This window comes from Balaenoptera borealis, assembly GCF_965194805.1.
Source record: "Balaenoptera borealis genome assembly, chromosome: 14".
NCBI classification, from domain to species: Eukaryota; Metazoa; Chordata; class Mammalia; order Artiodactyla; family Balaenopteridae; genus Balaenoptera; species Balaenoptera borealis.
The window spans coordinates 12545547-12560104 of record NC_138875.1 but is presented as its reverse complement, the minus strand read 5'-3'; the positions used below and the strand labels follow the sequence as shown (position 1 = coordinate 12560104).

Genomic DNA, 14558 nt, shown 5'->3' with positions numbered 1-14558 from the left:
CTCTGATTCCAGGCACAGGTCCCCTCCAGGACGACATGCCAGAGGGTTCCCTGCACTTTCTCTGAGTATCCACCCTGAACCTCCCCCATCACGCTGTCCACTCAGCCTGCAAATCCCTTTCTTCTCCCTCACTGCTCTCCTAAGCAGCCCACCTCGGGAGACCACGGGCCACTTCCCTGTCGCCCGAGAGGCCCTCCTGGCCACACTTCTCACCGCCCACCTCCCCGGGCTCACCTTCTAAACTGGACGGGGAGTTGGCCAGTGTCGGAGAAACTAGCGCCAGGCTTGACGAATGGATGTTTGTTGATGAATAACAAAGGCATTCTGGCCAGTTAGAGTTGCCCTGCAAGAGTTTAGGCTTTCACATTTTTAGTGACCCTCAGGACACAGCCCTGGGCTCTGGGGTGAGCAGTGGTGATGTGCTCGCAGAGGGGCTGGAGGAGCAGGGCCACCAGACGTGTCTGAGGGGTCGAGCTTCCGAGCCTCCCCGTCTGCAGGTTGGCCATTCACCAGGGAGGGGCATACCCTCCCCGCCAGGAAGAGACAGCAGTGGAAAATGAACCCGCCCCTCCTCTTCCTCCAAAGAACAGCACCACCAAGCCCACCGGCGTGGCCATGTAGGGTGGACACACCTCTAAGCAGTGTTTGGTCATCAGCCGCTTCCCCAAGCACCCAGTGTCGCAGGGCGGCAAGAGCATCGGGGACGCTGGGGTCCTCCTGGGTTGTGTCCCCTGAGCCAGGGGCCTCATGATAAATCAACAGGAGACCAGGGGCCATGAAAACACTTGGCTGTGGCATAAACTACCAGCTAGTGGCAGATTATGGTACTTAATGGCACGGCCGCGTAACAGATTTTGTCAATTCTTACTCTCTGGAGATCACAGGCCACCTGGCTACGGCCAGCCGCTTAACAGGAAAGCACTCCAAGATTCCAAGAGACTAAAAGGCTCATAACCGTTGTTTAGAAATGTAAATGGCCTTCAATTACACCCAGAGAGGGAAATGCATCTAGGGGGAGGGAGGGATGATCTGTAATCCCATCTCAGGGTTGAATCCAAGGCACCGGGAGAATACAGACGGTTTAAAGACGTGGGCAAAGGTTCTCAGGGCGAAGAATGTCCATTTCCATCCAAGATTAAAATGCGGTTTGGGAAAACAATTACCTGCCTGGGATCCTGGGAAAGTAAAACTTCCTGGTTTCTCTGCCAGGAAGAGCGATTGTAAAACAAGGGCTGAGAATCGCACAAACAAGATTTTAGAATTTTATCCAAGCAGCTGCAGTTCACCTTCGAGGAGCCCAGACTCACTTGGGTCTGATGGATGTTGCGACACCGAATTCGAGGTCTCCCCAGCCTGCTGCCAAGAGCTGGCCCCACGGGACAAAGAGAGAACAGTTGCTCTCTTAATGGGAGCAGAAAACAAAACTCTCCCACCACCCAACTCCCTGCTTTGTTGTGAAATTGTCACTGTGCCTTTGAGGAGAGATTAAAATCCGAGCCATGTCAAATTTAAAGGGCAGGTTCCCAGGCAGGGAAGGGAGAGGGTTTCAAGGGGGAAAAATGCCAGTTGCATGTGAATTTATGGAGGATTTGGGAATCACAAAAGTCATGGGACTTGACTCAATTAAAACGAATGGAAAAGCACAAGCCCGTAATTTAAAAATAATACTAAAGTAAAGCAGCAAGGATATTCTGGCTTGCTCTCTGCTCATTCTTGAGCCAGCTTGGGAACCTCGGAACAGGTTTCCTGAAGCACAGCATGGGTGCCGAGCAGCTGTTTTTACCTACTTTCCTGCACTTGACACACAAAGATTCTGCAATGGAGAGCGAGAATGAATGGTCCCCCAACCAAAGAACATTTCCTGAGAGCCAGGGAGGTGCTCAGCAAAGCTGCTGCAGTTGGGGAAAGAAAAAGTACTGTAGTTTTCAAGGCATGGGCAGAAGAGACTAGAGAGTTGGAAACCAGCTATAGGAAAGCTGCCTGCTTTGGCAGCCTTGCCAGATTCTCAGACACACAGGACACCTTAGCTTTCCAGAAGGCAGCCCTGGATGCCCCCAGAGCACCTGAGTCTGTCATGTGGTTCCACGTCTTTGGAAGAGCCCACGCCGGCTCCATATAGGAGCCCTTCCACACGTCCCCTCCTGGTGCCATTTGTAAAGGTGAGGAAAGATGGACGATGCCGGAGAAGTTCGAATCCCATAGCTTTGTCTCCCAGAGAACCACATGTTGGGGTGTGGGAGGGAGAGCCCCCAACTCCACCTTAGGAAGGAAGCACATCTCAGCAAGGGGCCTGATTGTTTCCAGGTCTGAATACTACCATTGGTCTTTGCATGGATATTGACATTGAAGACCTATCCCTTGACTACTCGAGTCCAGAGATTTTTTTCAAGTTGGCTCATCCTCCTTTCTAAGAGGAGGATAATAAAAGTATCTACCTTATAGGTTAGAGTTCTTACGAAGATGAAATGAATGCTTATGAAGATGTGCGGTGCTTTGAATGGAACTCGGCACACAGTAGGTGCTCAGTAGATATTAAATTTCATTACTGTCGTTGAGTGCCATTTTTCTGACTGTTCATTCATTTAGCTTTCTGTTTTCTCATTCAACGAGAACTGTATTTTGACACATATCAAAAGCTATTTTTATGAATGTTGAATACCCCCTTCATTTATGAAAGAACTCCAGGATGGATCTCCCCGTTAACTAAGTATATGGCAATCTATGCTATCTATCAATTAAGCACAATTTTTGACATGATTTTTAAAGCCTTACATTTCTGCAACATTCCTTCCCTCTTTTCCCGTCTTCCCTCTCCCAAATCCTCTAAAGATACCTAGCAGATATTTTATTAAGCCCTGATAGATTATGGGAAATGAGTTTTAGTAGTAGGAAGATAAAGGTCATTTATAAAGTTGCTTTTCAAACACCAGCACCCTGGCCACATCGCGAAAAGGAGGAGAGTGATTAAAATCCCGCCCATAAAGCAGAAGCCCTTGGTGCTGCTAAGAATTCTTGTCCTTAAGCAAAAACTGCAGCAGGAATCCCTAGCCCCCCCCCCCCTTCATGAAATGGAAAATGAACCACTGGCCGCTCCCCTGTGAGACAGTGCAGCGTTTACTCCCCTGGAGCGGGGGTGGAGGCGGGCTGTCAGCCCACCCCATCCGGCTTAGTCTCCATGGCGTTTTCCACTTTCCCAGGCCGACCAGGGCCATGTGAATGATTTGCTACCAGCCAGCCAAGTGGCCAGGCTGCTCTTAGTGAGAACTCTGCCTCGGAGAAGCAGCGGGGACCACAGAGCAGAGGAGGTAGATCTCCCATCCATCCTCCATAGACCCTCTTCTAGCTACGGGGCTCCATCAGCAACACTCCACGCCCCTCCAGCTCCCAAGTCTTTGGTGCAGGGCCCCTACAGTAGCTACTCCTATGAGCAGACACACCCTTTTTCCTATTATAGTTACAACAAAAACAATAAGCAAAAAATCCACTGAGGGTCCTTGTGGGCTCCCACGGACCGACATTCTCACGACACCCATGGAAACTTGTCAGTGCACTGACCCTTTGATTCACTGTGGTCCAAGGGGCTCCTCATGCCTTTAAAAATAAATATTAATGCTGAGAGGGTGCTTTGTTTCACTTTGCACTCTCAGAGCTGATGATCCAAGGCTACGAATGAGACGCTTTCAGGGCCGTCAAGTACAAAAAGGGAGAGAGACAACTCATTCTTGCCTCTGCAGTCAGAAATGAAAAGGCTTTTGCCTTGTTTGGCGAGGGGTTACTAATTCGGAGGATGCCAGTTTTAGAGTCCGTCTCAGTTTGACTTGTAAATGAAAGGTGGAACCTCGCCAAGATTACCCTGCTGTGTGCCTGCTGGCCCTCTTTTCTATGTAGGGGTGGGGCAGAGGTTCACCAAAATCATTAGAAAGTTCAGGAAACTAGGAGGGAGAGCAAACCAAGTAGAAGGTGGTGAAGCTCCGTTACAGAGCGTCCCCGGTGCCTCCATGTGATCCTTCTGTGTCCTCACTACAGAGGGTGAGGACCCGGCTTCCCCTTTCAGAAAGGCTCCCCGGCTTTGGCTGTATCAGAATCACCCAGGGGGCTGGTGAAAATACAGGTCCTTCTGTGAGCCTGGCCTCTATACTTTGTATTAGTGCTCCTAAACTAATTATTTCAGAACCGCTGCCTTTCAGGAGAGCAGAGAGAAATAACTGATGAGAAGAGTTGGTAAATTTTTATTGAACTATTAATAGACATTTCTTCTAATGCTTATTATGAAGCTACACTTGCAGAACGCCTGGCATGTGCCAACTTCACCACCAAACCCATCCCACAGCCCCGCAGGGAGGATGAGAGCACCTGGAACCTCAGGGAGGCTCAGGGGAGCCCCGTGTCCAGGCATACACAGCTGGTAAATAGTTCCATGTGATGGTAAGACCAGACGCATTCGACCACAACTGGACTCCAGCACGGCCTCGGTTCCTCACATTCACGTCCTGGGGGCTGGGGGCTGGGCTGGCACACTGCCCTTTCGTGGGGAGCACCGGGACCTTGCCGGCTAGGGACCACCTCTCTCCACCACACCTGGGCAGCCCTTTGTTTCTTCTCTCCTTCTCGGTCCCCTTCTTTCCTCTTATCTTGCTTTGCCTTCACCCTCTCTCCTTTCCTTACAGCAGTGAGTCCCAGGTCTTGCTAACACAATCACTCACACAGTCACTCAGGGAGTTCCGGGTCCCACCTGTAGAGAGTCTGGAGGAATTTGTTCAGGACGCAGCCTGGGCATCAGGCTTCTAAATACTCCCGGCTGATTCCAGCATGCGGCTAGGATGGAGGAGCCCAGCCTTACTGAAAGCTGCCAGGCCCAACCTGCAGAATCCAGAAACTCACCTGAACACACTCATGGCTGACCACCTGCCACTGTTTTAAACTGAGCACCATGAAGAAGCATGAGGTGGCCTCAGGTGACACTCCAGCCACATCCGCCGAGAAAACACCCGACTACACCAGCTGACCACACGGGGAGAGGATCCAGCCCTAGACGGGCAGAGTGTGCCTTGTCTGGTCTCTGCAGAGGGGCTCGGGGAGAACATACGCTGCTCCCTTGGGACCGGGGAGGCCATGGGGTGGGTAACGGGAAGAAGCACAGCTACCATGGCCTCCCTGCATATCAAACAACCTGGAACAGGAGTGGCTGTGCAAACTCTCTCCTGGTGAGATCAACACCATAAAGAAGCCCATAAAACTGGCTTGATCACCCACTCTGCAAACCAGCTGCCCAGTTTCATTACACACACCCACAAGAAGGACAGGAAGTCTTACACAGGGCTCTGCTCGGCACCAGTCTCCTTAAGGAAGTCTTTCAGACCAACACAATCTCATGTTCCCACTTTGGTCATTTGTCTAAGGATAACTCATTGCAAAGGATTCCCCATCTAATACGGACTGCAGCCCATCAGGGATGAGTGGGCTGGAAACAGAGCCTCACTAAAGCATTAGGAGGCTTCTGCGACCCAGTGAGGTCGCGGCACTGCCGCGGAGAGCATGTGTCACATCTCCAGCGCGTGGTGCAAAGCCTGGTGCACGCAGGTCACCAGCGACTGGGCAAGTCCATGTCATACTGAATATCCATAGTGGGCTCAAACCCACTAGTTGCCACAGACCAGGACGTGCTGGGGAAGGATAACAAGCACGAGGCTTTCCACGGAGTAAGACCAGTTGGCAGATGAGAGTGCAGAAGGGGCAAGGGCCTCCCCTGAGAGCGGGCCGCCAGGGAGAGCAGGGCAAGACCCCTCCGCCCACCCCTCTCCTGGGCTGTGGGCCAAGATCGAGGACAGAAGAGCAGAGGTGGGGTGTCTGCTCCTCCAGGCCCCCCAGGTGAGGAAATCGGGCCTCCTGTAGGACCTGCTGTTGTGGGACCTGCCCCCGACCCCACGAGACTCCACTTCAGCTGAGCCACTGCCGCAAGGGGGGCGGGGGGCACAGAGATGCTTAGGGACAGTGGGCTCGGGACAGCTGTTCCTCGTGAGAGACAGCTGCAGAGGGGGCCCCCCTCGTGGCCGCCAGCTCAGCTGTGCCCATGGGTACCTCGGAGAGCTGAAGCTCTCATGCTTCTACATGAGAGGAGTTTCAAAGACATCAAGAACTAAACCAGCTCTGAAAAAGGTGACCGAAGACGAGGGGTGGCATCTGAATTGGGACATGTGCGGCAGGAGTTCAGAGGAAGGGGAAGTCGTGACATCACCCTTTTTTATGAGGGTTGGGGGGCTTGAGCAAACGTGTCTGAGGACTCGATATGGACATCTGTAATCACACAGTTGGAAGAGTAAACATTTGCCTGGAGAGAATCCCTTTGCTCTCTTCTCCTTCCTATCTCTTGTGTACTTTAAGTGGTGTCATCTGTTTTAGCAAGAATAACTGTACCCCTCTCTTCTTGCCCCACTATGAGCTGCATTGGAAGGCGGCTTGCCAAGGAGCACCAACACTCCATTCCACAGGGAAGAGAGGCTGCCCTGGGCCCTGGCCCTCAGATATGCACCATCTCCAGGACCACACAGGCACGCATACATGGCGGCCAGAACGGAGAAGTAAAGGCACTTTAAAGAAACCGAACGTATCCAATCCTGAAATCTTTGACTCCAACCCGACGGGTGTACGTAGGAGATGACTCTGCCAATCAGAACGGAGACTTGTCAATTGCTGGTCAGTGAGCCAGGGAGGCCAACCTTGGTCCTTTCCAGGCCAGCCTTGGCCAACTAACCGAGGCAATCTTAGGAGTAAGCACGCGACGTCATCTTGGTGGCATTATCTTTTTTTTTTCAATTTATTTATTTTATTTATTTATTTTTGGCTGCGTTGGGTCTTCGTTGCTGCGCGTGGGCTTTCTGTAGTTGCCGCGCACGGGGGCTACTCTTCATTGTGGTGCGCGGGCTTCTCACTGCGGTGGCTTCTCTTGTGGCGGAGCACGGGCTCTAGGCACGTGGGCTTCAGTAGTTGTGGCACGTGGGCTCAGTAGTTGTGGCTCGTGAGCTCTAGACCGCAGGCTCAGTAGTTGTGGCGCACGGGCTTAGTTCCTCTGCAGCATGTGGGATCTTCCTGGACCAGGGCTGGAACCCATGTCCCCTGCATTGGCAGGCGGACTCTTAACCACTGCGCCACCAGGGAAGCCCTTGGTGCCATTATCTTGAAACCAACCCAGTCTCCTAACTTTCCTTGTTCAGATTCTGTGCTCACCAAGCTACCTCTGAAGCCTATCTGGCTTCCGAAGAAAACCTGCCCAGAGAGAGAGCATGGGCTGGGGCAGGTAAGCACACGACGTCTCATTACAAATGAATACACTGGCCTTCTGGTTTGAACACCTGTCCAGTGGGCTGTTAATGGGAGTTGGTCCCTAAGAGACGAATCTGTCCTTGAGGAATGAACAAATCAGATCTTCGAGTTGCCAGGATGAAGTTCAGACCTTGGACTGTGCTGAATTCAGCCAGTAATGCCACCCTTGGGAGTCTCCTGGAGGTCACACTTTTAGTCTCCCCACGGTGACAGCCCAACAGATAGCTGAAAGGCTTCCATGGCTACTTCTTGGATTACGACACTTTTTCTTGAGTGAAGACTCGATGTAGATTCAGAAATGGCCTGCATTTTACAGGGCTTGGGTGCTGTGCATGATTTCTGCGGAAGCAGTGAGCATCTGTTCCGCTCCTTAGGTATATGGAAAACTTCACAGCTGATACAGATTCAGATCTGTTTAATCCTTCAGCCATGTCCGATTCTGATATAATCAGACTGAAAGGCAGTCAGAAAGGTTGCCCAGAAGGAGTTATGAGAGACGCTTCCTCTCAAAGAACACAGGATTTAGCTGGGGAGATACAAACTAAAAAGATCAAACATATGCAATGTCACAAATAAAAATACAGCTCAAACGGATAGAGGAGTGAGCCAGAATTGGATGGAGTTGAACTCAAAAGGCTTTCTGAAAGAGGTATTTCTAAGGAAAAGCAGCTTAGTGTCATGATAAAAAGGATGGGTCTTGAATCAAATAGACTTGGGTTCAAATGCTTGACTGTTTGTGACTTCATAAGGTACAGGCAAGGCTAAGTGGGGTGGGAACAAAGTGCCTGACACATGGGAAGTGCTCAAGGAATGGTCATTGAAAAATATCCACACGGAAGGGAAAGGATGAGAAAAGACATGAGGACAGTTTACACTCTCTCCGCATCAGGCACTGTTCTAAACGCTTCATTGTATTAGGTCATTTCACTTACCCAACAACCTAGTGAGGTCAGTACTATCAGTAACCCCATTTACTGATGAGCAAATCAAGGCACAGAGAGGTTAGGTAACTTGCCCAAGGTCAACACAGCCAGTAAGTGACAGAGCTGGGCTTTGAATCCAGGCATTCTGGGCCCTGAGTTTGTAATGTTAACCACTTTGTCTTTTTCCATTACTTATGCCACACTGCTTCTCTTTGAACCAGATATATTACCAAACAAATTGTCAAAACAGCTTGGATTTTTAGGATGAATATTTAAAATATTATAAATCCCTTGCTTGTAGGGGAGTGGTCGGTTGGAACAGTTTCTGCCGATCACTCAGGAATCTGTCCAGGACAGTAATGTGTACAGACTATTTTTGTCTCAGTTAATATACAGCACCATATAAACATTGGCTCAACCGAAGAGCCTGAACAAGAAATTATCACTAGCCCAAGTGCTAAAATAGCACTTGATTTTCTCTCTGCCTCAGCATGCTATCTATTTATACTTTGCTTACTTCTGTGGAGTTCAAAGTGCTTTATACACATTTCATCATAGCCATACTTATGTCGATTTACTGTCTTTATTATACACATGTGACTAATGTACCCTACAATGCTTAGTATTTACTACAGGATTCTCAGTTTCCAACTAGGTTTTTTTTTATCTAAGGGAACTACTGATTCTCTTTAATTTATAATTAGTGGACATTTGTTGTCTATTAAAAGAATAGCATTTTACTGTTTCTCTTTTAGCTAAATTCATCTTGTATATGATATGACCATTCTGTCCCTGAATATTAATTGTATATTATTTTTTATCATTTCTTTACAATTCCACTTATGGCTGATCTTGAACCAGAATAGATCTGTCAGTTTAAAGCTGTAATATAATTGCCTCCTTTTCTCAGCTGACTTTCTGAAGAATATATATATATATATATACACACACATATACACATATATATTCTTATCTTTTCAGGCTGATTGGTGCATTGGCACACATGCATTTTCAAATTTGATCTTCACTCTTTCAGTTTTCATATTCATGGGCAAAAAACCAAATTTAGGTGTTGAAATAGAATAGGGAAAAGAACTCCAAAGGAAGATTTCCTTGAATTGCTGGAGAGTAGATGAGAGCCCAAACTATGGCATATATAAACTGGGAAAACAGGTTTATGCAGTGTTAGGAGTTAACACAATGCAAGGTTTAGAAGCATGCCTTAGTGCTGGACGCAGGGAGAGAAGTGAAGGAAGAATTGCCATTTGATGTTTCCATCAGTGACAAAGCAAGCCCAAACGCATAGCCTAAGGCTGGGGTATTCTGTTTTCTTTTGTCCTCTCCTCCTGTGACTATCCATCTTCATTACTGAAAACAGAAACTCCAGCCTTAAGCATTTCCCTGTTTTTGCAAAAAGGTATCACACCAACAATCCCTTTTCAAGAATCGGCAGTTATCGTTTCATTCTACACAAGTCCCTAAAGTTTTCTCCTTGACCAAGTACGTCATCTGCCAATGTGAATTTAGGAAGATGGGACAGATACGGAAGATGTAGGAGTCATAAATACTCACACTATCAGTAATGATGTTGTAGGAGTTTTTAGAAAAAAAGTCAATTATTCCATGAATGTTTTTGTACCCTAGTCACACTGATATGATATGAGCCTTTAACAAGGTCAAGGACCTAATCTGTAGTCAATAACCTCATTCAAAAGAGAAGGTCAGACACTTGGAGACACAGCTGCACAGATACACCGAGTTCTCTGGGAGAACCTCGGGGCTTCTACACATTCTGATCTCTCTTCCTAGATAACTGGACGCCTCTATTATTTCTCTTTCAGGACTCAGAATCATTATCATTTCCTCTAAATGACAAGCCTTTCCTAAAACTGGGTCAGATGCCCATTTTATGGACATAGCCCCCTATGCCAACCCCACTTATCTTACTGGGTTGAAAATGCCAGGATCACCTTCAGATAAAGACCAGATCTCAGGAAAGAGCTGAAGGAAAGAATGGATGAAAGACAACAGAAAAGCAAGAAGGGAGATGGGGGCTCGGAAGGACTGTCCTGTGACTGGTATTGTTACTGCTACATGGCCACCCTGGGTGAACCCTATGGAACTGTGGAAATCTCTAGAAGCAAAACCAGGCCAAGCCTAAAATTAGTTCAACTAATAAAAATTACATTACTTGAATGTTTTCAAAAGCAGATTTTGCTCTTGTATTTTTCTTTGTTCTTTATTTCAAGAAAATAAACAATGGTATGGCATTCTCATCTGAATCAGGTCCAACCCTGAAGGCTGGAGAAGTTCTCAGATGGCACACTGCACTGGGCCCCGAAAACGCCGGGTTGGTTCACACTATGGAAATATCAGCAGAATCAAATAGGCTTGGGAAGTTTCCAACAGCTTCGTAAGCATATGTTCCAAGTTCAGACAAATGTGAAGCGCAGAAGAAATAGTTAATAACAATGATGAGTGGAATGTGCTAAAAAGCAAGAATAAGAACAATTAAAGCATGTTTTCTGTTCATTTTTTTTTCAAAATTATCTGTTTCAACAGCAAAACAGACTCTCTGAAAAATTAAGTCACCAGTGCCACATATCAGGCAGAAGGACATATGGAAATAGTACGGTCTTTGGAGTTAGACCCAGTTTGACTGCTAGTCCCCAAACTTCCTGGCTCCAACTTCCTGGCGAGTAACTTAAGTTGGTAGAGTCTCTGTTTCCTCATCATCTTTCAGAATTTTGTGAGGTCTAGAGAAAATATAAGTACAAGTGTTTGGCACATAGGTGGGCGTTCGATAAGTAATGACCAGCGTGATCACCACCACCTCCGCCACTGTCAGAGAAATAGTCAAAGCATCATTCTGGAAATTATGAATGACCCTAAGCTGGACTGAAGTTTAACTATGTACGTGACATGCATAAAGGTCTGAATAAGCAAATTAGAAGGCAAACTAGAAAATCCTTAACGAACATAAAAGAGCAAACTTATAAGTAATTTAATAGTACCCATTTTACTATAAACAATAGATGTATATCAACTAGTCTTAATTTGTATTGATTTGTCATAATTATTCATTGTAACTCATAGTACTCATAACTATTAAGTTATACTATAATAACAGAACAATATACTGTATATCCTTCCAGGAAATGTTATGGGTATACATGCATACATATATGTATCTATTTTTTTTCCTCATGTATGAGATCAAATACTCTATAGAGACTTTAGCTTTTCCGCTCTACAATAATTGGGCATCTTTCTATGTGACTTCACGTCTATTGATCACGTTTTTAACAGCTGAATTTTAGTTCATAGAAACAATTTACCATCATTTAGCCAGTCCCCTACACAGATATTTTTCTTTTTTCCCCCCAGTTTGCTTGTTGGTTTTTTGGCTTTTGCTGCAAAAACAAAATAAATAATGCCACAATGGATGTCCTTACATATATGCAGGAAAACCTCCTAGAAGTGAAATTGGTGAATCAAAGGGAACGTAAACTTAGTATTTTCAAAATTAAGGTCAAATTACCCTCCAAAAAATTTATAAGACTCTACCCTTCCTCTAACAGTATGAAAAAAAAAAAAAAAAAGAAACCTAGACTTTGTCACACTTGCCTAATTCTCTCTCTTGTCCCAGAGATGAAGGTACAATCTGAAATCATAATATTAACTGATTTCACTATTTACCCTTAAATTCATGATAGTTCCTTGCAGTTCTCATCTGCAGACGCTTCATTTAAAAAAATGTAAATAATGCCAGCGGTCCTCGCTCAGGCAAATAAAGTTCCTCCAGCCAAGAAGGAGGTGTGGGAAGAGCTCTCCGACACCCAGAAGAAAAAAAGCAACAATTAACCAAACGAATCACAGATAAACATGTTCAAGTTACCTTGCCTTGACTGAGGGTTTCTCTGTGTGTTCAACTCAGCACTAAATACTTTACATACATTATCTCACTTTAGGGTCTGTGTATTTGTGAGTATTTATAAGCCCAATAAAAGCCTCACAGATTGCCTGATGAGATCTGGGAAAATAAGAACTGTCCTTCACCTCTGACCAACGGCACTGATGATTCAAAGCTCCCCACGTCCCTCCCTCTCCCCCATCCCTCCCCCAAGGAAATGCAAGTGCTATTTCCAACCAGCAGTAACAGGCCAGCCTTCTCTCAGCCCTAAATCCCTACCAACGGCCACGTCCAACATAACTGATGTGTTTCTTGATGACTCCGAGGCTTGGGGAAACCCTCAAACATCTTCTGAATCATTCAAAGAGATATATATGTGTCTGGTGTAGTTTTGGGGTTATGTGTGTTTTGTTGTATTAAATTCTGTAAAAACTAGTCATAAAGAAGTGGTCTAGGTTAAACAGAGGGTTGAATTAACCAGAACACCTCCCTCTTCTAGCTAATGTGAGCCATTTACTGTACTTCAGACAAACTGGAATTTACCATGTTACTCACCCCTGATCTCACCATCAAAAGTTCGCATTCTTCTCTTTACCATCAAACTGAGCAAAAGAATAGATGCCCACCGCACCCCACCCACCCTGCCAACCAGGATAAAAAATTTGAAAAAGAGCTATTTCCCATCATTCCCTGTAGTCAGAATATCCCAAGTAACTTTGTTAAATCCACCCTTGATAAAGATCTCCCAGTTAACAGGACACCACTGAGATTAGAGTAATTAAGTCACTGGTTTCGATGCAAAGCTTGACTAAATGATTTTATGCCGCAGTATATATTCTCTGTGATTTGCTAATATAAACGTAGTCCCTCATTTATTTTTTTTTTAATTTTCTAAAAGTTTTGCAAAAGTCAGATTTTTGAAACCCAATCTACATTTCCTCCCCAAATTAATAAGGTTACACCTCCAAGCACAAAGACATGTTCCATAAAGCATCAGAAGCCAGACACCAACAGTATTGTGAGAGTTAAGTCTCTACTCACCAGAGACCACATTTCATTTTTCAGAAAGCAGGACCACAACCCCTGTACCATCTCTTCCCCCTGCAAGGGAAGAAGGCCTTCTCCCAGCCCCCTTTCTGAAGGTCAAGGCCCTGGTGATGGTTTTCAAGCTCTAGAAACCATGAGGATGTCCCAGCAAATGAAACCACTTTAAGAATCTGTCTTTTAGTAGCTATAAATCCCCTTGGTAGGTCTATGATAGGCCTATCTTTGACTGTATCCCACTTTCTAGCCAGAAAAATTTTCATGAGGTTCCAGGATATTCAGGAACTTATCATTTGTATTCAATAGTGTCACCACTAACTTACTCAAAATGAAAAAATGCTTTTTGTGTGTGTGAAATCCATCAAACTCTATCTGAGCATCTGAGGCAGGTTTCAGGGAAATCACTCACTGTGGGTATCCGTGCAGAGCAGCTGCTTGCAGAAGAAGTGAAACTAGTCCTGAAGTCCAGGATAAGCCCTAAAGTTTCCTGATGCATTAAGTGGAGATTCTGAAATCAGTGCCAGGGAGTAAGGTTTTAGGATGGTTTGTTTGCAAAGCGTGAAAGAGCAGTGTGTTTGGATGCCCTTAGGACAGGCCGTGTATATGACTGATTCATCTCTGACCAATCAGAAGGAGCTAAATGTTGAGGTGAGTAGGAAATTTCGAAAAAAAGGACCTGGCCTTTTATTTCTCTCACATTATTTAAAAAATAACCTAAAACAGCCACTATGGAGAACAGCATGGAGGTTCCTTAAAAAAACTAAAAATAGAGCTACGGTATGATCCAGCAATCCCACTCCTGGGCATATATCCGGAGAAAACCATAATTTGAAAAGATACATGCACCCCAATGTTCATTGCAGCACTATTTACTATAGCCAAGACATGGAAGCAACCTAAATGCCCATCGACAGATGAATGGATAAAGAAGATGTGGTACATATACACAATGCAATATTACTCAGCCATAAAAAAAAGAATGAAATAATGCCATTTGCCGCAACATGGATGGACCTAGAGATTGTCATACTGACTGATGTAAGTCAGACAGAGCAGGACAAATATCGTATGATATCACTTGTATGTGGAATCTAAAAAAACGGTACAAATGAACTTATTTACAAAACAAAAATAGAGTTACAGATGTAGAAAACAATCTTATGGTTACCGGGGGTAAGGAGGGGAAGGATACATTGGAAGATTGGGATTGACATACACACACTGCTAGATATAAAATAGATGACTAATAAGGACCTACTGTATAGCACAGGGAACTCTACTCAATACTCCATAATGACCTATATGGGAAAAGAGTCTAAAAAAGAGTGGATATATGTATATATATAACTGATTCACTG

At 45.6% G+C, this 14558-nt stretch overlaps 1 protein-coding gene across 4 annotated transcripts in view; it reads right to left on the bottom strand.

The window, feature by feature from the left end:
* Positions 1-14558, bottom strand: part of BCL2 (BCL2 apoptosis regulator) — a 184532-nt gene that overhangs the window by 50449 nt on the left and 119525 nt on the right. Inside the window, exon 3 of one of the 4 annotated variants that reach the window (XM_082353785.1) lies at positions 7793-7861. The exons of 2 other annotated variants lie outside the window; for them this stretch is intronic. In XM_082353785.1, coding sequence (XP_082209911.1) covers positions 7808-7861 — 54 coding nt within the window. In that variant the 3' untranslated portion in view covers positions 7793-7807. Of the gene's footprint in view, positions 1-7792; positions 7862-10360; positions 10732-14558 lie in introns of those variants that run through there. One more of the 4 variants, XM_082353780.1, reaches the window with a different exon arrangement.